This window comes from Camarhynchus parvulus, chromosome 12, assembly GCF_901933205.1.
Source record: "Camarhynchus parvulus chromosome 12, STF_HiC, whole genome shotgun sequence".
In the NCBI taxonomy this organism is placed as follows: domain Eukaryota; kingdom Metazoa; phylum Chordata; class Aves; order Passeriformes; family Thraupidae; genus Camarhynchus; species Camarhynchus parvulus.
This window is the reverse complement of record NC_044582.1, coordinates 477,561-503,699: the sequence shown is the minus strand read 5'-3', so window position 1 is coordinate 503,699 and position 26,139 is coordinate 477,561. Positions and strand designations below refer to the sequence as shown.

Genomic DNA, 26,139 nt, shown 5'->3' with positions numbered 1-26,139 from the left:
AGGCAGCATGCAGGGCACAGGGTCGTGAGTGAACACCAAATATTAGGCATTGCTGAAAGAAGTGGCCCACAAAATACATGGAGAAGATTTTCGGTGTTCCCCAGAGCCTTCTGATGCCCCTGGGGCAATGCTTTAGTTTTAACTTTGCTGTTGCCCTCCTTTCACAACATCAGAGCTACATAAATGTCTGAAACACCCAAACTGAGCATCAATGTTCAGCTGCACTTTGCTCCTTAGTTCACGTGTGCTGTGATTCAGTGGCAGGATTCTGTGTTACTCAAACACAAACACGACTGTTTCCAGCCAGTGTTTGTAGGAGTGCACAAGCACCATGCACTATTCCCTGCACCAAGCTATATGCTTGCAAGATTAGGAAAGGCTTTCATAAAAAAGCATATAGTAAAATTGTACAAGACTGAGTATAGCCATAAAAACCAGACTGATGCAGCATACAATTAGTTAAGTATTTGTAATTAATCTTAGTGTTCCAGAAACATAATAGCCTTTAAACAAACCAAAATAAGCAGGTTAGGCTGCTAAGAAGCAGCACACTGGTCTGTCACATTGTTCACAAAGTCAAGTGCTAAGAAATGGCTTAAGACAGGGATGTCTCAAACAGCAGCAAACAGCTTTGCAGTATAAAAACCTCCACTGTTACCTACTAGAACACCTGCAGTAAGCTGCTGAAGGGTTTTACAGAAGCACTTTGCAGGTGAGTCAGAACTGCTGTTCTCTAGCATTCTCATTATCCAGATAATCACAATTCTCAGTCCCATTGCACAGGTATGGGTGATCACTGTCATCGTGCCTCTTTACAGACATCCTTAAATTCAGCTTTCAAGACATGCTTTAGTTTCTTTCCAGAACAAGAGTGAAAAGTTTCATCTTGGGACAAACCAGAGCAGTGTGGTGTGCTGGATAAATCCAAAGAGATCGTTTTGGTCAGCTTCCCAAGCTGAGGGGAGGAAGTGCCTCTGGCTGAGCCTAGTCTTGCACAAGCACTGCCTCAGTGAGGCAGAGGGGCCACTGGCACCTCCCAGCCTCACCTGGCTCTCACAATCCACTCACTGCATGGGAACTTTCCCAAGTTCTCCCTGCCATGTGCATTTTAAATAATCTTTTTTATCTTCCTATAGAAGAAACATCCTATATGGCCTTGATGACCACAAAATGCAATGAGCTCAGGTCCCTAGAGAATGCCACTTATCTTCTCCAGGCACAATTTTACACACAGGTCCTTGTGATCACAAGTATTTACCATCCAAATTACATATCATTATTAAAAATGCAAATACCCAACCTTGATGGCACTTGTCAAGACCCTGCAGCTATTACCTGAACTATACTCCCATATGTACACCTGTAATAAGCCTGGAGTATTTGGGAGCTCGTTTTCAGGATTTCCTTTATTTCAAAGCTTAAGATACTCATAAATTAGATGCTCTATTATTAACACAGTGGTTTCTCTTCTACTTAAAATGTAAAGTTTCAGATCCACAGGTACATTTGTAGACATATAGTCTGTGTACACAGCAACTTAACAAGGAAGAGAAGTATTTTAATTTTTACAACTGTAAAACAGTAAGTTTTACTGGAAGTTAATAGTTCCTTCATTATCTACTGGAGAACATTCTTTTACTGTCTGACACCTGAAAACACCCCCCTACTCTCAGGTCTCTCTGACAAATGGCATGTCCATATGACGTATTTCTTGTGGAAGTTTTTCCAACTATTTACTACTCATTCATCCAAACTGCATAGCAGCCAGAACCATGGAAAAGGAAGAAAAACAGAACTCTGAAAACAACTGACATCTCATACAGGTCAGCAGTGTGCCTCAGCTATATTTGAAGGATCCATGGAACAGACAGAAGTCATGATCCATGAACACTTTGCAGGATATCACCAGGAAGGAACCTGCATGCTCAGGGGGAAAGGCTGCTCTGCTATTCCCAAGAAGTTTAGAGTGACCTCTTAGATCTGGAGCATGGCAGCAGCAAAGATCCTTCACTGCTACAAACTTTCCTTCATGAGTCTGGACCATGGTCCCGGAAAAAAAATTGGGGAAGAGTGGGGGCAGGAACAGAACTGCTAATTTGTTTCAGCTTTGCATTTCTCCCATTTTCTAAATTTTCTTCTACTCCCATGGCTGGTTAGAGCTGTGTAGGCACAAGATTCATGTCAAAATACATTCTTCCACATCTGTCTTTAGAAGCAAAGTTTGCTTTAAGTGAGCTGTGACACCAGCCTGTCCTGTCACCGCTGTGCGGCTCACAGCTTCCACGGGTCGCCAGAAACACTTGGAGCTGTTAAAGTGCTGCTGGTCTGGAGTCCAGCCCAGCCCAGCCCGTCCCAGAGCGTGCTGCAGTCAGGCACATGGCTTCATTACCTGAATTGCTCCCTGGCTTTTATAACCTCGCCCATAGTACCTTCCACCTCTTCCAAAAGTTCTTATCACCGGAGTGGAGATAACTCCTCTAGGTCGCCTGCAGGGGTGGGGCAAGGGGAGAAAATAAAACACTGATCAGTTTTGTTTACAACTGCTTTACATTTAGTTTTGCCAGACTATATTATTTCCCTAGCTTTACTGTCTAGTGCCTATCATCAACACATTTTCAAAGAGGAAAGACACCTAATTCTGAATTGTAGGGTTCTGCTGCTTGCAACTGTATCAAACCCAACAAACCTTTTGGGTCCAGAACAATAAAATGTCTCTTTCTAGATTTCACTTCAAAAGAAACAATAAATGGTATTTTCAAGCTTTGCAGAAACATTTTCCAAGTGTCAAATTATCCTTGTGGCACTTTAAAACCAGAGCTCAAAATACTTTCACCTTACAAAAATAGCAATTTGAACCACACAGAAAGCCATTTCCCCCATTAAGTAACATCTCCCAATGTAAACACATGAGACAGGTTCTGATAAAAGAAAGTAAGGCAGAATTAAAAAGTTGTGTAGGTACAAAATTATCTAAGGAACTGAGGGAATAAATGAGCTTCACCTTTATTTTGCATGTGGCAATTGGTATGTTGGGATGCCTTCCAATGGAGACTCCCAACTTAGACACATTAGGCAGTGGTTTTTAGTGTGATTCAATACAGATTACATCAGATGAAACCAAAGTTTCCCATCTTGGTCTCAAGTTGTGCCAGGGAAGGTGGTTTAGATTAGATATATTTGGAAAAATCTGTTCACAGAAAGGGTTGTCAAGCCTTGGTACAGGCTGCCCAGGGCAGTGCTGGAGTCATAATTTTGGAACTGTTCACAAAACACATGGATGTGGCACTTGGGGATATGGCTTAGAGAGGAGCATGGTGGTGGGTACTGGGTTGACAGCTGGACTTGATGATCTCAGAGGTCTTTTCCAACTGCAGCAATTCCAGGATTCAGCTACAACTGCTTTAACTCCATCAGCTGCAGAAACTGAATTTCCCACTCGTTATGTCACAAACTCCTATGTCAATGTTCTAAAAATTCCTTGTTCTCTCTAGCAGAGATACTGGATTGCTCTAGAAGCCTGGGAATGCCCCATGTTTGCTCTGGATGTGCTGCCTGATAGTAGGAGGTGCTGGTGTGACACCTGACCCCACTGGGGCTGGCTGCGTGCTGCTCAGGTCCCTGAGCTGAATGAAGCCCAGGGGAACTGCACTGTGCCCCCCAGTCTCCTCTCATATGCTGTGAATTCCCACACTGGGCAGTAAGAAATCAAATTCTGGGGTTTAGAAGCGACAGCAGAGAATGAACAGAGGAGCTGTGGTTTGCATGTGAGTCCCTCTCACTGTGTTCCCTCCTTGCCAACCCCACTGGCTCTCTTTTTACAAGGTCAAAGTGTGTCCTTCAAGTAGCTGTAAAACTTTTCCCACTCAGAAAATCACACTAAATACACTGATGGATCAAGGCTAATACAAAGCAGCTGGTATAATTTTACACAAGAAGAACAACATCTGAGCTCAGCATTGCGGAGACATGAGGCAATGCGGTGAACAAGCCTGACTCAATCCCCTCTGCTGAAAGAGATAAAAATGGAATACAAGTGTGCAAAACTGGGTCATGAACTAAGACAACCTGCTGTGCTGTTTCCTAGTTCTGACCTTTGGTAGGAAATAACCTCTGCCAACATGGACCTGTTGTTAAAGCACTGGATCACAGGGAAAGGTTCTTCCCCCAGAGGGTGCTGGCACTGCCCAGACTCCCCAGGAAATGGGGACAGCCTCGAGGCTGCCAGAGCTCCAGAAGCCTTTGGACAGCATTGCCAGGGTGGGATTGTTGGAGTGTCTGTGAAGGGCCAGGGGTTGAACTCCATGATCCTTTCTAACTCAAAATATTTCTATGGTTCTGTCTTTAGGCAGAACCCTTAACATGATCATGTTTTCCTATTGGTTCTGCTTTAGTATCAACTGACCAACAAACAGGTAAGCTGCCTGCAGTCATTTTCCCTCTGGCCTATTCTAGTAACTCTACATGTGACCAATGCCCTATCAGTGCTGATCTGATGGAGACCGGAAGATCTGGCATTGACACTTTTCCTGTCTCTTTGGGGTGACAATCTGCACCAAACCATACTGCCTTAAGACAGTACCTCCAACGAGAAGAAACTTCAGGCATTTTATCTCAAATTGAAATCTACTACTGAAAAATCATATTTCTCTGTCATAAAGGTACTGGCAGGAGTACCTTTCTGGCAGGATCACCCTTTCAGTGATCTGTTCACTTCCCAGATAAGGAGGGTTCTCAGATCCTGGCTACTGATGTTCTGTGTGAATTCAGGTATCTCCCCCTTCAGGAGATGGAGGAACTGCTGTCCTGTACGGATGTAACTGAGCTCTGAGCCCCAGGCTGCGCACAGACCCTGGCTTTGGCAGGACAGCAGCCATCACCTCCCCACACACAGTGCAGATCACTGGGAGAAGCAACCAGCTTCTCTTCATGTATCCTCATGAAAAACAGAACCGATGATCACCCAAGAACCTCATTTCAGTGGTGAAAAAGGTTATTTTGTCCCCTGGTACCCAAGCAAACCTCATTCCTCCCCACCTTTGCTCACTCCCACTCTCTCCAGATGCTGCTCTGGATCAGTGCAGGGCTCCCAAACCTGCCCCCACACCTACCCAGGCACCTGACAGTTGTCTGAAACACCTAAAACAACACTCAATGCTTCTGTTTTGGCAGCTGGATCTCATTCTTGAGAACTGGGCAGTCCTAGCTAAATGAGGTTCCCTCAAAAAATCAGCTCTGCAACCACTGAACCTGCTCAGATTTGTTCCCACAGCTCCTGCCTCTCCCTGGCCCCACAGCAGCTCCAATTCTCCCAGGGCTTCAGATTAACCCAGCTCCTCACTCAGCCCAACACGACATGCATTCCAACAGCTCTGGCTGACTCCAGCATGAAGCTTCATAGTGCACACTGGAGTAAGTTAACAGATAGATGAAATTCATGCGGTGCAGTCTTTCACACTGCTGCTCCCTAGCTCAAGGTGGCAATAAATCCATCAGTTTTACTCCATTCCTAATACAGACAGACACAATACACAGTACTTTAGGTTTGTCTTCTGTAATAGACACAACCTTAAAGAAAGATAAAGAGAGTTCCGTAAGGCACAGAACCAGCAAGCCTATGGAAAAAATACCATCTTAAAAGTAACAAACCAGATATATTTGTAATAAAGTACTTGCTTTTCAGACATGTTGTGCACCTATAACTTCAGCTGTAGTGAAATGAAGTGGAAGAGCTGAAGAAATTAATATTCTTTTAAGCACACTTCCATCATGACTGTAACAGAGAACTATTAAACTCAGAAATGTCCTTCAAGTGTTTTCTGCTTCACAGGATTACATAATGTAGTTATTAAGACTATTATCATGCTTCTTGATAAATGTCCTTCAACGAAAAAGAAAGCTGTTTAATGTAATGCATCTACTGGTTTCATGGAAAAGTCCCAAAGTAATTTCCTCACTCAAAAGCAACCTCTGTGTTTGTGTGTATATATATTTCAGATTGAGTATGAATTTTATTTGCACATAAAAATGCTTATACCTATACAAATAACTGGTGTAAAGCATCTTAAAAGGAATGCCAATGTTTTTCTTGAATATTCAGTGGGTGTAATTCACGCCATGTGTCCTAAAGTGCGTCATATGCAATCTCTACTGCTTCCAACTTCTGTTTTCCCTGCTTCCCCAGCCATTAAATCCCACATGAGCAGCACATTCCCAGGCTGGCACTTACCCTCTGGCTGGTCCTCCCACGGACACCACCTGCAGAGGAAATGGCCCTCTACCCCCTCGTCCACGTCTGCTTCCAGCCCAATGGCCGACTACAGTGCCGGCAATTTCAAGTTTCCCTCCCTGAGAAGGAATAGGTTGGACTCCTGCACATAAAAGCAAAACCAAACTTTGATCTTCACAATCATCACAGTAAAGTTCCAAATGAATGGAAAGCTGGTTTGCCCAGATTTCACCACCCCATTTCCTCTAGGGATACTGTGAGGTTATTGCTCATTTTGCAGTATTCCAGAAGTGTTAGAACTCCAAGAGCCTGTTTCCCCCACCCCTTTTTAAAAATAGATATGAATTCTGAAAAGAAAAATTATCTGACATGAATGCTTCAGTTTCAGTAATTGAAAATATACTTGAGATAGGCCTCAAGAAACCAGGGGAGTTTTACAAGCTGGCTGAAGACTGGTTTTTTTCCTACATTCTTGAAGAAGGAATTCTTGCAGGTTCAAGGCACTTTTTAGCCAACAGCAAGTATCAGCATAAATCACACAGATTATATTGACAATAAAGAATTTACTAGGCTGGATAAGCTGTACTAACACTAAGTTGCTATAAAAATGTAGCATTCAAACAGATCTGGCTTAAAAGGTGTGTTTATCATTTCCCCTCAAAGAAGGCAGCTAAAGTTACAGTTGTCTAAGATGCAACTACAGCTTCTGTTCAAGTTGCTCATGTCTTTATACTAAATCAGCTCTGGGGCATAACATGTATTTCAAGAAATCCAGGTATGTGAACTGAGCAAGATGTTACTGGTAAGACCATCAGCACCAAAAGGGTTACAAACCACAGCATTTATGCAGCCATAATTAGTCTCCAAATGTTATAGGCTGGGAACTACACTACAGCTTACATCCAGAAGGTTCCTACTTCCCTGTGCAAGTCCTTCAGTTCCAAATGCGATGGTTTGCAGGGCCAGAGTTATCCACACATGAAGCACTAGAGGTATGTTTGCTCTAGAATAAAAGCTCAGAGGCCAGAAACAACAGCTAAATATGTGGGAAAAATTTACCCTCAACAAGCTTCCATCATCTCACATACAGAAGTAAGCAATGGGTACGCAGGTAGGGAAGTAAATCCCATTCCTGTGTCCACACCAGCACTGATGCCAGCAAAGAAGGGCTCAGCAGTAATACCAAAGAGAGTCATTTCTATGCTAGGTCTTTGCAAAAAGCTCAACTGTCCCCACATTTTGGAAAATCCCTGTTAATACAGAGGCCAGTGGGTTACAGATGCCCTCTTCACCAGTGGGAGCACAGGAGACAGGCTGCCTGCTGGGTTTTGGGCTCTCCTGTGTTTGGAAGAGGTTTCTGGCATGAGGAGGCTGGCACTGGGGGCTTGCGGCAGGGATGGGAGCAGAGCAGACAGCAGCCGGGCAGGCTCTAGAGAGGGAAGCTGAGACAGTTAAGGAGACAGGGAGTCAGTAGGAAAGCCTCAGACCAACCCATACAGTGGAGGAAGCCGTTGCCAGAAGCTCTAAGAAAAGGGGTTTGGGTATAATTACCGCCCTGAAACTTGCTAGTCCTGTTGCTGTCATTGCCAGAGAAGGCTCCGGAGTGTCCTGCCGCTGCCGCCACCCGGAAGGCCCGGTAAGTGCCTGTGGCTACTGTTTCCCCATAAGGGCCTCCAAAGCCATAGACTCCTGTTAGACCCAGGGTAAAGAAAGACAGGGGAAAAGCTGTGAGGGGGCCAGGCAACTGGGAAAGCCCCAGCAGAGAGGTTGCTGCCTCCTTCCACCCTTCCAGAGCCAGGCGGGAGGGCCGCGCTCCCGCGGGCCAGGCTCCTGTAGGCGATACTGCAGCACCGCCGAGGGAGCCCTGGCCAAAGGTATCCTGCTGTCTCAGCCAGCAGGGAGCCTCTGATCCAAAGGGCAGGCCTTGGGGCTTGGAATGGGATTCCAACTTCTATGGCATTGTAAAGGCTTGTGACAATTTTGTGAGCATTGGAAGCTACAGTCATGGCACCCCTGAAATGCCTGTGGCCAGTATCTATACACCTCTGGGCCTTGGTGTGGAGAGATTTTGAGGAAGTGAGCAATTCTAGGATCAGCCTGTAATGTTTATGTCAGTATTTACACTTGAGGGTGCCAATGGTTATAAGACTGCAGCAAAACACAGAGGAGTGGGGAGGGGGAAAGGTTGTCTTCAGCCCTGACAGTTAAACTGTGTCTGATAATTTATAAATGTTTTGAACCAATTTACTGTGCAAATCAAAGTTTTTTCATACTGCCCAGTGTCAATCTATTCCTCTTTTTTCTACTTCTACAATAACAGTAAAAATATTTTGATCTGGCATAGTTACTAAAATCTTGATGAAAATATGTAGCAATACAGCACATTCCATATCACTGGGCTAATAAAAGCAACCCCAAAATACAGTGGCAGGCACATGCCAACACAAGCCAACCACTTGCTTTTCTGTATTTTCCCTATGAAATTGACCAGAGTTGGTAGTTTTGGGAATGTGGAAGGTAAGGTAATGTGTGGCACCACTGTCCCATCACTTACCAGCAAAGCCTCTCCCCCTGCCCTGAGGTGGTGGGACTGGCCCAAAGTGTCGAGGATACATAGAAGCTGGATAGAAAGGCATGGCAGGTGGAGGTGGGAAAGGGAGAGGATGGTTCTGCCTGGAGAAATTTAATCCTTCTAGGATGCTCTGACGCATCTTTTCAACCTTGGCTGCCTGCTCAGCCTAGGAATAAAGAGAAGGTCACAGAGGGACATTAAAATTCTCATTTCAATTGTATAAAGCTACATTTACACAACAAATTCAAAGGAAAACCCAAAATAATACAGAAGTAGAGAGAGAATTATCATCCTAGACCTGAACTACAACCCAGAGTCTGTGCATACAGGCTGAAACGTGCCTGGAGGGTTATAACCCTGAGAAGGGACCACAGCCACCATCAATAGCAAACTTGGGATCAGCTTCCCTCAATTCACAAAAAAAGATGGGATACCATTTCATATATTTCAAAAAGTTAAAAACACAAAAGTTTGGGTTATTCAGCAAACTGTTTCATCAGTTTTCTGGTTTTACAGGTGGATAGTAACTTCGCATGATTTGGATAACACAAAAAAGGCCTTCATTCGTATTTTAAGATGATTGTAAGAAACGTGAAAAGATTTTGAGCTGAGGACCCCAGGAATGACTTTACAATCTGTCAAGTCAGTTAGAAAACACCAATTTTCTTTCACTACAAACCCAGTGCAGTTTAGTCTTTTGGAAAGTCTGACCCAAAAAGGTGGGACTTGAACAAAACAGCGAAACCCACCCATTAGCCATTCCCCTCATATTTGCCTTTTAAAGCAGAGGTGACACATGGTAAATGACAGGCCAGGCCATGGAACCCTTGTGGACACATGGGACACTCCATCACCCTGCCAGCTACACACCTGACCATCACAGAGGTCGATGAGCGGAACTTTCTCCCGGCTTGCTTTGATGAGCTTGGTCTGGAATAATTTCCCATCAAAATACATCCAGGGACAGCAGTGCTCCCATGGAATCGGCTGTCCGCAGGCGTCGTTGGCAAAAAGAGCCATGTCCACACCACTCATAAAGAGAGCAGACAGCTGGATTCCACGGGGATCCAGATTCTCAATCTGTTTAAAACCAGAGTAAATATAGTAAGATCGAAGTGAGATATAATTCAAAGTTATTCCAATAGTTACATTCTTTTCAAAACTCTTGCAAACAGAGGGATTTTAAAAGATCATCCAGACTTTCAGAGGTTTGAGCAGAAGAATGCACCAGAACCTCACACTTGTGCATGCAGAGCTGCCATCTTCAGAAAAGCTGCTGTCCCATCCACCTGCTCTGGAGACCAGAGATAAACACAAACCCCTATTTTCTCAACACAAAGTGCAGGAAACTATTTCTAAAGACACTTACAGGAAATTAGCACTAGAAAACTTCATTCAAAATTTCATCCCAAATAATTAAGTGCTTCTTAGATGTGTGGCAGAACATCTCAGGAATGAGCTCAACGCAAAATTCCATTTTTCTCCCCATGTAACACATTTCTTTCTCAACTCCTTTATAATGGATTTTCTATTAGTTTGATTCAAGATTTTGCTTTAAGAACACTTTAAGATATCTTAATAATAAAGTAGTGTGTATGCACACAACAGCTTTATTTAGGATGTAGGATAGGGACACTAAGGTAGAACTAAACAGTGAATAATAGGTAGTGGTCAAAGCAAAAAGGATTTGCTTGCAGCAAGTATTTTTAGCTCTAGCATAAGAAAATATCACTACTGGTGTTCTCTGAAATACTTCTCAAAATATCAGCCCTTGCTTGAGAACATTTTCAAGACCTTGGTATTAAATTTTAAAATTAAACTCCATTACCACCTTCCTTATGCATAAGCAACCTTTAAGAGCCCAAAGATTCTCCTGCTCATTTTGCAGATACATGGCTGGGTTCAACCAAATTCAACTGCTCTTTATGTCTGACTTAACAAACTGCTTCCTGTGAAGACAGGAACAACCGTGAGGGAATTACTGCATCTTCCAGCTAACCAACATATCTTATGGAAAGAATCCACATTACTTTTTGTATGATTGAAAAATTAAAAAAAAAATACTACTAAACCAAAATATTATCTGCTATTAGTGGCCTTTTGGTTTGTGTTGGAATGGCAAGAATATTTTCTCTGGGAATTCCTTTCTTAGGTCTCTAAGAACAGTGATTTTCACAGTGGAGTTTCTTCCCCTACGCATCAGATCTTAAGAGAGAAGCGAGACTTTGATGACTCTACAATAGATACCTTTGCCAAAATCTATACCCCTAGATGTCATTTAGGCTGTGGGCTCAACATCCCTGGAAGTGTTCCAGGCCAGGTTGGATGGGGCTTGGAGCAACCTGGGATAGTGGAAAGTGTCCCTGCCCATGTCAGGGAGTGGAATGAGATGGGCCTTATTTAAGGTCTCTCCCAACCCAGTCCAGACTGTGATTTTGATTTATTGTGCTGTGTTTGGAAAATGGACATTGCAGACCACTGCAGCCATCTCTGCAACACTCTAAGCCACTATGACTAATATTTTGGAAAGTCCAGGCTTTTAGTGAGGCACATACAGATCAGCCACTACAGTTAATTCCTGGATCAGTTGGAAACAAATCTCTTAAATTATCCAAGTCCTAGTTAAGAATTACCTTGAGTTCCTGAAGCTGGTCAGGTTCATAGAGCTTTGGAGACAATGCTTGGGCAAGGAAAGCATCGAGTTCCTGGCGGCGCAGAATGCGCACCCCCGGCCACTGTACCATATACCTGCGAGGGAAGCACGGCCTCGTCAGTGCCTTCGGAACGGCTACGGCAGAAACCACCACGGTACACAGATAGGGACATGGGACAGGAGAGAAACATGCTGTGCCAGTGAAAAGAGGAGCTTTAAGATACCACTTTTTTTGCATACCAAGTAGCCTATAATGAGAAACAGTGTTTTAGTGCTCAAAAGGCAAGATGAAGTTCAATAGAACCAAAGACAAATTTACACTTATCATTCTCAAAAATGGCTTAAATTTTACCATGTTTAAGATGCTTACCTTGGATTCTGAAAGAATTATAAGCTAATTGTCTTAAATAATTACCCCAAATGTAAGTATCTCCCAATTCCTCTGTCAATTTTCAATGTGAAAATTAAATAGTTCAGGATTTTGGAACTTATGACGTTTTCTTTGGAAATCTGGAAGCTTTGTTGTGCAACTTTACCCACAGAACCGTCTGAGGCTCCACAAGTTGTTTATTTTTACTGAGCTGAAGTCTTGAGTACACTAAGGCAAAACTAATTCAAATGATAAAACCTCTTTGCAACACAAGACCTTTTTTATCTTTCCCTCAATCCTTTAGGGACTGAAAAAGAACTACACACATGCTTTTCTACAACCAAACCCCCTCTCCCAGTGAGGTTGCAAATATGAATTAGCACTTTCTAGAGATCCCAGAGTAAAACCCTTCCTCGGTTCTGATGCCCCTGGAGGTGACACTAACCTCAGCACACAGCAGAGCACCATAAGATGAGTGGGCACATTAGTTGGGTTGAGCATTGCTGGTGTGTCTGATCGCATACAGGCCAGGAACGCCCTCATACGTCGGTTCTTGTCTTCCACAGCTTTGCCCAGCCACAGCTTCTTCAGGTTTGGGCAGGTCCACTCCCTGAAGGCAAGGGCCTCCACCAGCTCAGGGGTCTGAGGAGATTTGCCTTTGTAAGCAGCCCATTCCTTAATTATCACCGGTGAAACTGCAGAATGACAACAGCAGAAAGAAATCAGCCTGACAGTATTTCATATTCCAGCATTTATTTCAAACTTCATATGCAAGAGATTTTGATTGAAAAAGTCTCACTTCGAGACTGCAGTAGTGTGCTGGATTACACTGCCAAACAGGTAATTTAAACTCTGCATGAAATACTTTTAATTGTGATCACTTACAAATTAGGTGTATACAGACATGCATACACGAGGAATGTCAAGCTAATATTTTCAAATGAATATACAACATAGAGGAAATACACACATTTTTCTAAAACAAACAGCACAATTTCCCCTGGAAGTGTTCAATGCCAGGGTGGACAGGGCTTGAAGAAACCTGGTCTACTGGAATGTGTTCCTGCCCATAGCGAGGACTGGAAATGGATGGTGTTTAAGGTCCCTTCCAATCTAAACCATTCTGTGATTTTAACTTAAAAGTGCAATTTTCTCCTTAAATATCTGTGTCATATCTGTGTGTGATCATACTGTCACATTTGACAATACTTGTGTATGATCAGAAACCTATTCCAGAGGTGGTCTTTTAAGAACAATACGATCCTAGTGATTTTATTTGAATCATATTTAAACCTGGTATTATTATACTTGTCTGCAGCTGTTCAGCTACCGCAATGGAATGAGATCTCAAATATAGGCAAGTGTGGAGTTCTCCCTAAACATTTTACAAAACGTTACTTTATATTAAGCCTTCCCATTTACTGCACTGCTTTCTATGAAGAGGTTAGTGGTTTTGTGCCTAATCTCCCTCTCATCTGCATCAGCACGAAGACAGTTCACTCTACATTGCTGCTAAATCATCTCCATTCTTCTATTTGAAGACAACCAGAACGGGACACAAGTTCAAGTCAAGGCTGAGACACTATACCTTTGGCCTTGAAGCAACCCGAGCCTGACACAGTTCACAGTGTGCCTGCACCCTTCCAACTTTGAGCCAGTTATGCAGTGTGGAAAGGTTCAAGGAACTTGTTAGTGCAGGTTCAGGTTACAGCCCAGGGGGATTCCCTGAGGGAGCCCAAACCTGCTCATTCTGCTGGAAATCCACTGGATACAGCCTGGGGAATACATCCCAAGGGTGCCAGCACAGGCCTGATGGCTACAAAGCAATGGGGCAGCAACCTAATGTTTGATTCTATAGCCAAGGGCAGGCAAACCACAGCAGAGGTGATGGTCAGGATTACAGAGCAAAGCTCCAGAACACCCCAAAGAGCTCTCCTGCTTTTCGTGAATAAACCCAGCCTAGCATTACAGCTACTCTTCACAGAGCTCAGAGCAGTTTTACAAGATCATGCACAGCAATGCAAATAATCACTCTGATATATTTAGTTGGTCACCTCACTATAAAATCATGTTCTATTTTGGTTGCTTCCAGGTTTTATACACCACCACACTCTAAAGATGGGCTCTAACAGCCAGCAGAGCTATCCTGCCCTAGCGCATAGCTCATCTCTCTGGGTTTCTCTCCTTGCTTAGGCCCAGAACACCAAACACAAATAAAAGTATGTCTTTTATGTCTGCTTTCAAACTGTTCTATAATTGCTTTAGATATCAGAAGCAAAGCTGTACACATCACCAGTGTTTATTTCACTTACACTGAATTCTCTTCTTAAGCTTATAAGAACGGAATGTTTTATGTCTATGTTTTCTACCTTCTGTTTCAACATTCAAATATGGTTCAAATCTTTTAATCTGTGGATGAAAACTTCCATGGCCCTGTGACATGAAGGTCACAGGAAGAATACCTCAGCCTTTTATTCAGCCACATGCTACAAAGGTTACACTAGAGATGCACACTGCCTTCTATGTTGTGTTAAATAATAATATACAAGATCGCTAGAAAGGCTAGAGTGGGAACAGACCTTAAAGCCCACCTTGTTCCATCCCCCACTGTGGCAGGATGACCTATGCTGGGGCCTCACCACTCTCACAAGGAAGAATTTCTTCCCAATATTCCATAATTGCCCTCAGGAAGCAATTCCCCTTGTCCTGCCACTCCAGGCCCTTGTCCGAAGTCCACCTGCAGCTCTCTTGGAGTCCCTTTAGGTACTGGAAAGGGCTCCAATTCTCCCTGAAGCCTGGTCTTCTCCAGGCCAAAGAGTCCTCCCAGAGTGCCTCCACAGCAGAAGTGAAGTCCAGCCCTCAGAACACCCTCATAGCCTTCTCTGGATTTGCTCCTGCAGATCCATGCCCTGTGCTGAGGGTGGGTGCAGGTAACCATGCTTCTTGTGGAAAGGTTTAACATGAAGGTCAATCTAGTGGGCTGGAATAGAGTTTCCTCTCTGAGTGATGGGGATGAGGAATTACAGCTGAATCCACTAACAAGCAACTCTAGCACTGTCCACTAAAAATTAGCATTTAACATAACAGATGGATCCAGTACTTGTCCATATCCACTAAATTTTCCAGGGCGTTTCTTAAACCTTTGAAAAATCTCCACTGAGACTGCTGCCAAACTCTCTGCATCCTCAGCTGACAGAATCACGTATGGAGACTTCCACCGAGAAATGAGCAGCGCCTACCCTGAAAACTAGATAGACTACTACTAGGATCAGCATGTTCAGCCCCATTACCATGGTGTATATTACACTGTTTTCATACCAAACCTCATCCTACTGCTCATCAGCACGTTTGAATGCTCACTGAGGCCTAAGGCACCACACAATCTATGGACCTCTGCTTTCAACAGTGCCCTCATGACATGCTGAGGCTAATCCAAGCAAAGAGGGTCATCATCAACCTGCACAACAGTAACCTGCTTAATGAACACCTGAGCGCCATTACAGACTCCAAAGGCACCAGCCATAGCACCCCAGCACAGCTCTGGTTGCCCAGCACAGCTCCAGGTTCTGGTCTTACTAATTTACTGTGATTTTTAACCTTACAACCCTTCCTGACAGCACAGCTTGAGCTCAGCACACTTGATTTTGCACAAGGGTTACTGCCCAAGAGACACGGCTTTCCTCTTGGCAGGGCTGGTGCCGGCTGAGTACATCCGCAATGGGAACAGCAGGTCAGCTGGGGCTGGGCTTAAAGGAACAAACCTTGGGATCCAACCAGGAGCTCTGCCAGCTTGTGCAAGCGTGCCTTTTGCCACTGAGCAGAAAGAGCAGATGGTTTCACTACACACATGTATTTATCAGGACATGGAAATAACCTGGTTCAGGGCTTGACAAGCAGAGCAAGGGAGACCCTTGGTTTCCACCCCCTGTGAGGGAAGGGCAGCACAGTCAGCACTGTGCCCTTGGCAGCCAAACACAATAAGGCACTCTGTGAGCCAGCATCTCCTGTCCTCTGAGAGCAGAGATGAGGCCGTGTACAGCAAAGGCATCACTTAGCAGACACTGATCACTGAAGAACCCCACTAACTGCTGCTTCTGTTGTTTCTTATTGGCTTTTAAACTTCATACAAAAAATAATAATTTAAAAGTCAAGAAGCCATCCATTTCACGATAGATCCATTATCTTGCCATCTATATATTTAGTAGTAATCCTGATGTGTCAGTTTATTATGCATTTTTCCCAGCTTCCCATAACCCTCATGTACAATATCCTTGCCAATTATTCAGGAGCTATTATTAAGTTGCTAGTGTTTGGCTTGTACAACAAAGATGACAAGATTTTAGATATTAATATTCATTACCTCTCTACATAAATCTTAAGGATCATTTACATTTCTTCAGAAACTAATTTATTGATTCTCTTAACATCTCTTAATTCCTAGATTTTCTTTTAATTGTCTTCATTACTGCATTTCATAACATACTCATTTTTGAGAGCAGCAAAATAATTTAGACACTGGAGGAGAATGAGCATCACCAGTTCATTATAGCCTGGGTGCTCAAAAAAGTTAGAGAAGGCTAATTAGTGCTTCAGACACTGTTCTCTCCTTATGTCTTGCACAGACTGCCCAAGCCTTGTAAGAGAGCCAACCAAAATAAAGGCATTCCTGCACCAGAGCCCTTGCACACCCCACACCTGCACAGCAGCCCAAATCCACCTTTACTGGCACTGCCAGCTTTGCAGCGAAGCAAGGAACTTTTGGGCATATGTTCAAATTGGCTTCTGCTTTTTTAAGAGCTTGGTCAGTCCTAAGCTAGAAGTAGGTCAGTAGCTGAATGCATCCTGCAGCAAGATTTGCCAGAGCTCTTGTAACTAAACTAAGTCAGCAGCAGTGTGCTTACCCTCCAGAGGTAGACTCTGGAAAGCAGGATAAATGGAGAGAAAATTGAGATTATATAGGCTTCCCCAGTAGCCTACAGAGAACATTCTAGGTTTATGAGATTAACCTGAAGCAGACCTCCAGCACACCTCCAGCACTCAGCCACTTCACCAAAGACAGCTGTAGTATGCTTTTCAGGACAGAATTCTCATGAGGATACATGATGACTGCAAATAAGATCACTGTTTTAATCCTGAAATGACCTTGTAATCCAAAATATCACCATGTTGTGTGAGTCTTAAGAAGTAAGAAGTTTGTGAGTAGGTGTGCTGAGGTATTACGCAAGCAGTAATACTAAATACTGTAATAATAAATACTGATTCCCACAAAGTAACTGGCAAAGAAAAACAGCTTTTCAAACATCACTGGGAGATTACCATCTTCACTACAAACGTACAAAAACATTCACAATCACAAATGGAAAGAGCAGAGGGAAGGGAATGAACATAAAGTTTACAACTGATAGTTATTTTTATCCTTTTACACATGAAGCCTGTGAATGATGATTTCATACATTCTGAATATCTGATTCTTAAATTTACCATAGTGACAGGAGACTCCCACATTTAAATACTTGTGCTGCTGCTGCCTTGCACTGAATGCTTCAGCATTCCTGTAACCTTTATAAGCTGCTACTGCAAAGTTCAGTCATTTCCTTGTATGCATTCATTATAACAAAAACACCCTAGAATGAGGACTGAAATGACAGTAATTCCCGGAAATTGAAGACTCAAAAAGACAACTTTCAGATTAATGAGAAGATTAACATCCGTATCTCTGAAAAAAATCAAAGGATCTTTTGACAAGGCTGTTTGCAAAAGTCTAGTCTGTCCTCACCCAGGGCTACCTTTGGTTACATTACACCCTGATTTCTGTGGCGTTTAATTAAACTAGGTTTTTATATGCCAGTACCTGAAGGACACATGATACTTGCAAATTTCCCTCAGGTACCTTCAGGGACACATTTGGGAAGCCACGGCAAGTTAACCTGTGCACTTCTGATTTTTGAAAAAAGCAGGCAGATTTGTATGCGTGCAGAGAATAGAAGTTTCCTAAAATCCAGTTCTGCCATATACAGAAATGACATCACAAGCTGACATCGCTCACTGCAGGTCTGGCAGCAGCTTAAGCAGAGGTTCAAAACCAAGCTTCAGAGCTTGCTTAGAAATAGCAACATTTATAGCTCTTAAAATATGACAGGAAATAAAATTTCAAATTAGCAACATCTTTTTCTCTTATCCACAGCATCCAACAGGCACGAAATTCCTCTGGCTTCAGCTACCTTGACGGGATCTTAGCAACAATTTCCATTCACATCATGGTACAAGTGGCTCTGAAACCACAGCAAAGGGAAGAGGAATAAAGCATGGGTTCTGCAGTACGTACATTCTGGTGGAAGTCTGTTCTTTCTAAAAGCAAGCCTTTCAGTTTTCTTTCTGCTTTCTGCCAAACTAAACAGGACTCCGTAAACATACTGACGCACTGGCCTATACAGAAGAGCAGCAGGAGGCAAGTCTTTGTTGGCTTCATCTTCTATAGAAACGGCGATTTTGATTTCACCCTTTGGCATGAAAGAAAGCAGAGAAATATGACATGTTACAGTGAACAAGAAGCATTCAGGTATGCACAGCAACCCACTCCAACCCTAATACACGTCCAGCTGGTCAAGACAAATGTGGATCTCAGGGAAGGATTAGACCAGCCTGTTTCATTTCCTCCAGGTTCTGTTGCTTTCCTCTTTCCCTTCTCCATCACACACATATTTGTCTAGACATGTGAGGATTAACTAAATATTGCTCTTTTAATACAGGCACTTGGAAAAACAGCACATGTGGAAATAGAGCAAAGTGCTTTTAGACAGCCAAAGCACATTTGAAGCTGATCTAGATTTCAGGCAGTTATCTTAAAAAATACTCATGCTGTCTAAAAACACCAGTCTGACTTTTTGCTGCAAGATTTGAAACCCTATTGGGGACTCACTTTAAAAAACAATGCATGAGCACACGTGGACAAAAACCACCTACCTGGGAATTGCTACAATAAGGTTAGGTTTGAATTACTACAATAAGGCTAGGTTTCTACACGTATGTAAAAATTTAACATTTTATACCTTCTAAGAAAAAAAGCTTGAAAGAACCTTCCAACATTTTCTCTCAAAACAGCAACACTGTTTTCTATAACTGCACATCCAAACATGTTAAGATACTCTTGGAAAACGACTGACTGCACTGTCCCCAAAAATCAACCTTTATTTTTAACACTGACAAGAAAACACTCCATTGTGCTACTTTCTCTTAAAAAAAACCCCCTATTTAAACTATCCTAGTAATGAATTCTGAAGGTGACACCTTGAAGTGGTTACATTAGGATATTGTCAGGTTTAACTGGACAACATTACCTTAGATGTAACACTATGTGTCAAAGGTCTCTCCCAAAACAGCAACATAACCTGGAACATGTGTCCATTTCTAAAGAACCCCCATAATTCCACCACAAGGTTCAAGAGTTCTGCACTACAGTCACAGAGACCTCCTGCAGCTCCAGGCTGAGCCAGAGGGGCTGGAAAGGCCCTGGGGGTGCTGGCGGCAGTGGCTGACCAGGAGCCCAGGTGGGTAAGAAGGACCAGGGCACCTTGAGCTGCTCAGCACTGGTGTGGCAGCAGGGCCAGGGCAGTGCCCATCCCCTGTGCTGGGATCAGTTTTGAGCCCCTCACAAGAAGAAAGAGCTTGAGGGGCTGGAGTGTGTCCAGAGAAGGGAACGGAGCTGGGGAAGGGGCTCAGCCTCGGGAGGGACCTTCTTGCTCTGCACAACTCCCTGACAGGAGAGCGGAGCCAGTGGTGGTCAGGCTCTGCTTCCAGGACAAAGGAAGTAGCTTCAGGTGGCAGCAGTGGAGTCCCCATCCATGTAGGGATTTAAAAGCCACGTAGATGCAGCATGTGGGAGCATGGTTCAGTGGTGGCCTTAGCAGTGCTGGGTTAACAGTTTATCTTGAAGATCAAGATAATCTTACTCAATGATCTTGAAGATCTTTTCTAACCTAAATGATTCTGTGATTAAACATCAAGTAGCGTTTAAACATGCTAAGAATATTTGGCTATGCAAAGTGTGAAACAGAACTGGCATCAATGGTCATCACAGACCTTTTGATTCTTCTTCACTTCTCTTTGACAAAAAAGTGTAAGAACGCGACAGCAACACGAGCTATGGTATAAACAAACAAATGGGAAATAGGAAATCCAAACCTCAACCCTGATGCAGTAACTTTTAGTTTGATGGATTTCAGATCTGCCTGTGGCCCTTATTGTCCTGAAGAGGATTTTTAAGGTGAATAAAAGTTAACGGGCATAGGGACAGTGCCATTTTGCTAGCTGCTGATACAAAAGGGATTTCTTAGAGCTGTTGTGTTTCTCTGGGGGCCAGCTACCAGTAATGGAAGGGATCAGACTGGGAGAGAAAACAATCTCAGTACTTTTGAACACTGAAAATAAAGAAGACTTGGCAGAGACACCAAAGCACATATGCAGGAATTTTTACATGGAAATGGACTCTGCATAAACACATGCACACAGACATATACACCCGTGCATAGAGATACATACAAATAACTGCAAATAGTTGGGAAAATATAATTAATTTTGTAAATAAACACTTCTTATTATAGCCATCTCATATTTACTCGAAAAATGTACCGTAGCAGTGCTTAGAAAACATGGGGGAAACAGGTTCAAACAACTAAAAAGTGACCAGAAGTTAGAGCATTAAAAAGGATGTAAAAATCTGATACTCTAGCCAGAAATGCCAGGGCAATTATCTTCACAGAATCATTTTCTCACAGTACCTCATTTTAAAATGTCATACCTTGGTTAGGACATGAAAGATGTAGGGATACATTAACCCCTTCTTGTGCCTGTGCTCTGCCACTCGTAATACTTCAGGTGCTACCGGAGGTAATGGAGGGGTGGTAATATCCATGTGGTTTCTGGTGGGCATAGACAACAGGCATGGGATTTGTGGATTACTGGTTTGATTCCCTTTGACATCAGCTGCCTGACTTCCTGAAGAAGCACTAGAGGAACCTTCTGCCTGTAACAGAACATACAAAATAAAGTGCTTTGGATGTGTCCAGAAACATAACAGGAGATCAACCAAGAGAAACAGCAAACTTCCTCCCTCATCCCTAATGAAAATAGTACATCTTCACATCACACTGTCGCAGTGTGCAGAATATATTATCCAAAGCTGGCTGCAAGGTTTTCAGGAAACCTTCAGCCATTGTTTGCTAGTAGAACCAAATTACTAAGAAAATAAATATTATTATAAAGTTTTAAATTATTAACAGCAGCAAAAATTACTGTTTTCTAAAAATTTTAACTGTCTAATGCAGAATGGACTCCCAACTCCATGTGTTAACTGAGAGTCACATAGTCTGTAATTTATCTAGACTTCCATAAACATAGCCCTTCTCAGCTTGCAATTCCACTCAAAACAGGGGAAATTACATGGTTCAATTAAATAACATGTAAAATACATAGTGTCCGAACTCAAAACCTGGTAAATGCTGTTGGTTTTTTTGGCTGTTTGGGTTTTTTTTAACATAAAAGCTCTTTGTCTGAGAAGACTGTACGAGAAAATGCTGAAGTTTTCTGACTGGAAAACTAAAGTGGCATTCGATTCCAGTTCTAGAAATGCAGTTCATAAACTTATGGGAGAAATATGATGCATAAAAATATACTGTAAACCTTCCAACCTTCATGTTGATTTCTCACAGATACAACAAAAAAATTTGCAGTTCATTCCTGAAAATTCTGGTCTTCAAAACCAAAAGCTGGTTTTAGCTTAAGAGTTCATATTAGCTTCACGACTATCAATTATCATAGCAACAGTAAAAACTTTTGAGAGCAAAATTTCATCACTTGATGATACATCATGTATGAGCATTTTCATGATATCAGTAAAGAAGTTCACATGCTTCCTAAGACTTGAAAAGCAAGGCTGAAATGGAAATGGCCAAAGCATGAAATCCCACAGAACATGTAACATAAAAAATAGGCCCAAACAAACTCGGGTGGTTCTCCTCAGACCCACGAAAAATTCAAACCTAAATCAAACAATAAAAAAACCCCACACAACTTCCAAAAGTCTTCTACAGAAAAGTGTAGGTAGTAAACACAGGCTCCAGCAAAATAGCAAAATATCAAAGGGCAACCTTCTTTTCAGATGTGTTTTAATCACAAAATCAAAGAGGATGTTACTGAAAGATTGCATTTTAGTTGGTAATACAGACTTCATTTGAGTTATAAAAATGAAAATATATAGATCAATTGGTTAAAACCTGTAAACCAGAACATTTCCAAAACAATATGCTGAATAACAAATGCTTTTACATCACAGCTTTATTAAATCTGTGTTATAGTATCAAATATATCTATGTCAGGTTAAAGAATTTTTCCCTGTCTTCTACAACCCCACCAAGTCTAAGTCAGCAATACTGAACCACAATGAGAAGTTCACAGAACTATCAGTTACTGGGGGCACACAGGGAAGAAAACAAAACCCTCACATGACAGCAATGCTTTCCCTGACTACAGTACCCAGGCTCTTTCTGCATCTGCTCCAGCAATATTCCAACACCTAAGCTGAGGAAACACCACAGTTAAGGGGTGATTATTTTCTTTAGAAATATGCATCCAGCCAAATGAGATGAGCTTATCTCTGTCATGTAGAATTCACACTGTGAGATAACTGTTTTTTGACATTTAAGTCAAATGAAAGGAGTGTCAACACTGCTGCTACCTTGCCTGACCCATGCTGGATTTTCAGCACTTCAGAAAATCACATAGCTCACTCACTTGAAATCTTCATAGAATCACAGACTGGAAGGGACCTTTGAGACCATCTTGTTCCAACCCTGCCATGGCCAGGAACACCTTCCACTATCTCAGGTTGCTCTGTGCCCTGTCCAACCTGGCCTTGGACAATTCCAGGGATGGGGCAGTTTCTCTGGGCAACTTCTTAAGGAAGTACTACCTCTTTTCTCAATCATTAATGTTTCACCTCTCTACCTGTGGTGCTTCACCTCTCCAGGAAATGAGTTCATTTACAAAATGTACTCACAATCCTTCCTTTTGTGCTCAAAAGATACTTCTGCCTTCTCCAGCTACTGAGGGCTGACAAAGTGGTTTGATAATCAAAAACAAACAGGCAAGTAAAGCTCAGGAGCATTACTACATTGAACTGTATACATTTAAGTCAGCCTGTTCATACATCTCCTGGAAAGTTTAGCGAGTGCTCGTTCATCTCTGGCTCAGTGTAGGGACTGTCTCTGTGAAAGGATGCTTGGGGCTGGGAGACCCACAGGGCTGCACACAGGGCCCAGTCCAGCAAAGAAAGGAATGTAATAGGTCAAATTAGCATTTGCATACAGTGACTAATCCCAGGCAGACACAGTTACAGGCACGGTCTGCAGAAATAATAACTGCTGATGGATGAAATCATCCACTTGATATTTTAAGCACAAAAGCCCAAGTTTACTGGAATTCCTATGCCAAAAGTACAGGGAAAATGTTCTGCTTGCTCACAGTGTAACTAACTCAAGATCAGGGTTTTTTGACAGAGTTAATAGTTGGTGTACAGCTCTACCATTAAGACACAGATATTAAGTGCAAATGCTCTGAACGTCCTTTCCAAACACAGATCAAACTTGGAATACAGATCATTATGTTCTTGATTTGAACATGGTTTGAAATCTCAAATTTAATAATGATAAATCTTTATCAAGGGCTATCTAGCCCATCTTTACTGAGTTAAACAGCAACACTAACTGGCTCCATGGAGCTGCTTTACAAGTATTATGTGAAATTCCTACTATGCATTATAAAGGACTTTTAACTCCTCAGCTGAGTCCTAATGCACCTGCAGTGCCTGTGGCTAACACTGACGGTGTCAGAGCTCTGCTTACTCCACTGTGGGTTACAGGATATGGACTCTGACTCCGTGGACACTCAGACTGTCACGCTCCTTCCTAAAATTCCAACATGCACTACTGGAAGCCCAGAAAGCAACATCTGAGGGTGAGGTTGTTGGCTAAGGGCCAAACAAAAGTAATTGATTTGTTCCTGGTTTGTATCTAGTATTTTCTAAAACATCGTATTTCATATTTGTATTTATGTATATGCTACAATGTCCTTGGAAAACTTCCTCCTGTATTCCAAAGTTGCTGTTTCGTAACTAACAAAGTGTACAGGTTTGCACTAAATACTGTGGATCAATATTGAAAATCCTCCTCCAAGTCTGCCGGAAAGTTTTAACACAAAGTAATAAAATGTGAATTTAAGGAAATACCTTTGTTTGGTCTCCCAGCTCTCCACGTGTTTGACCTTCTGACTGGGTTCCTGGCTTTTCCCAGCCTATTTTGTTCCCACTGACATGGCTGAAGGACAACAGAAAGAAAAACATCATGCTAAAATGCAGTTTGAGAGACAGTGAAATAAATCCTTGGTGTCTGTGACTGGATTTTTGGGCAAGATATTCTGATTTTAAGGGATGCTTTCTATTAAAAATGTCCATTTGCAGGAGTCTTGGAAAAATTTCTGACATTCATATTACATTATGCTCAAATTTAGGATGTCTAAACAGTACAAGTTCAGTGAAGTTCTGTAGATTATAGCTTCTGAAATTTTAATGAATTCTACTGTGAAGCAGGAATATTTTTTATACAAAGTAAAGTAAAGGACTGGAAGGGTTTATGACATTTACCAAAACCTCACTCTCTCAATAAAAACTAAGGGCAGAAGAGGAGAAACACCCAACACTTTTTGGTTTTGGATTCCTGCTTAAGGAACAAAGCGACGAGATTAAACAATGCAAATGTCTGCAGTCACAGTGACCCAAAACTATCTTTTTAAGGTCTATCATATTACTGATCTGCAGATTTCTGCAATGACGCTTGTGGGCTCCTTTCAGCTCAGGGTATTCAATGACTAATTCTATGATTCTTACTTTCAGGATACAGGTAAACTATTTTGAAAGTAAATTCATTTTAACAGAAGCTGAGTAAGCGAATATCCTCATGAGAAACTTACTTCACTGCACCTCCATTGCCTTCATCATTGTCAGAGGACGAAGATGTAGAAGAGGCAGGAAAATAGGTTGAATCCACATGATTAGGGCTCCCACTCTGGGTTGGATTTATTGGAGAAGACCGTTCATACAATGGTGTGTGTTTTCCTTCGTGAGGAATGTTACCGTAATTGTTCTGCTCAGACAGACTTTTTCCACCTGTTTCCAAGGTGATGGCTGGCTCAGAGAGGCTGTATGGGTATGGACCCTGGCCTTGGGCCCCACCCTGACTGGACATCTGCTGGGCCTAAAATGAAAGGATCTCTCTTGAGTGAAGGCAGCTAAGGCTTTGCTTTTAAAACAAAATACATTCTTTAATCGAGTGGACTTTTCCAAATGTACGCATTGAAACTCAGCCATCTTGAGCATCCATAAAAACTGTTCCACCAGAGGCTGTAGCATCACTTTAGTTTCAGATTTAAAATTCAGTCAGTGACTGCCCACACTGAAAAAGCTGGCTACACCTTTCCCACCTGGATTCCAGTTTGCTGAGCAGAGCAGACCTCTCCCCAAGGAGCAGGGCAGAAGCTGTACTTACCACAGGTTTTGCTTGTAGTGAGGTCTGTGGAATGTTAAGCATCTGAGAAGGAACATATGGTGGCACTATCCCAGGCATACCAAACTGATTCGGTCTGGCTGCTGTATTGCAGGGGAGGAGGGGAAAAGAGAAGGAAAAAAAGAAAATGAAAAAAACCCAAGCACTCATGAAAACACTCAGTATTTGACACAAATGTTACCTTGTTTGTCCTTCTGCTTCTCTGGTTTATTTATTCTTGTCCTGTTAGCATTACTGTTTTCTCCTATGCCTTTAAGTCAGTTTTATTCATTTTTATCTTTCAACAGAAATACTTTGTAGCTTGTGAAGTGTATTTTATGTGTCTCACCTTCTTTCAGATCTTTGTATCTCTCATTGCTGCACATTCCTATTTTGTCCGGGAATCAAAGGTAGCTTACAAGAAAATAAACCCCAAGACATGTCATAATGGAGACACTGCCAACATCAGACAGATACAGAATGCTGGCATTCTGTCATCTGAATATCTGACCTAGAGTAGCCTCTTAACCCTTTGATACAGGTCTTTGGAAGTAAATCAAGACACCCCAACACCTTCCAGAGGAGCAGGAAAAATTTGTGTCACTGCACTAGTATGGTAACTGAAGATCTTTAGAAAACTTCAGCTAAAATGACATTTTAGTGTTAAGACTGGGGCATGAGTAGGAAATCCTGTGATCACACATTTTAATTTTTAAACCTTGAGAA

The 26,139-nt window shown here is 42.4% G+C and overlaps 1 protein-coding gene across 3 annotated transcripts in view; it reads right to left on the bottom strand.

Moving 5' to 3' along the window:
• FAM120A (family with sequence similarity 120A) overlaps positions 1-26,139 on the bottom strand; it is a 48,438-nt gene that overhangs the window by 2,053 nt on the left and 20,246 nt on the right. The window contains exons 6-17 of one of the 3 annotated variants that reach the window (XM_030956429.1): positions 25,417-25,514; positions 24,842-25,125; positions 24,102-24,189; positions 20,619-20,843; positions 18,147-18,321; positions 12,267-12,516; positions 11,432-11,546; positions 9,669-9,878; positions 8,781-8,964; positions 7,778-7,915; positions 6,227-6,368; positions 2,390-2,486 (exon numbers count right to left, since the gene is read on the bottom strand). In XM_030956429.1, coding sequence (XP_030812289.1) covers positions 2,390-2,486; positions 6,227-6,368; positions 7,778-7,915; positions 8,781-8,964; positions 9,669-9,878; positions 11,432-11,546; positions 12,267-12,516; positions 18,147-18,321; positions 20,619-20,843; positions 24,102-24,189; positions 24,842-25,125; positions 25,417-25,514 — 2,006 coding nt within the window. Of the gene's footprint in view, positions 1-2,389; positions 2,487-6,226; positions 6,369-7,777; positions 7,916-8,780; positions 8,965-9,668; positions 9,879-11,431; positions 11,547-12,266; positions 12,517-18,146; positions 18,322-20,618; positions 20,844-24,101; positions 24,190-24,841; positions 25,126-25,416; positions 25,518-26,139 lie in introns of all 3 variants that reach the window. The other 2 variants (XM_030956428.1, XM_030956430.1) reach the window with 2 other exon arrangements.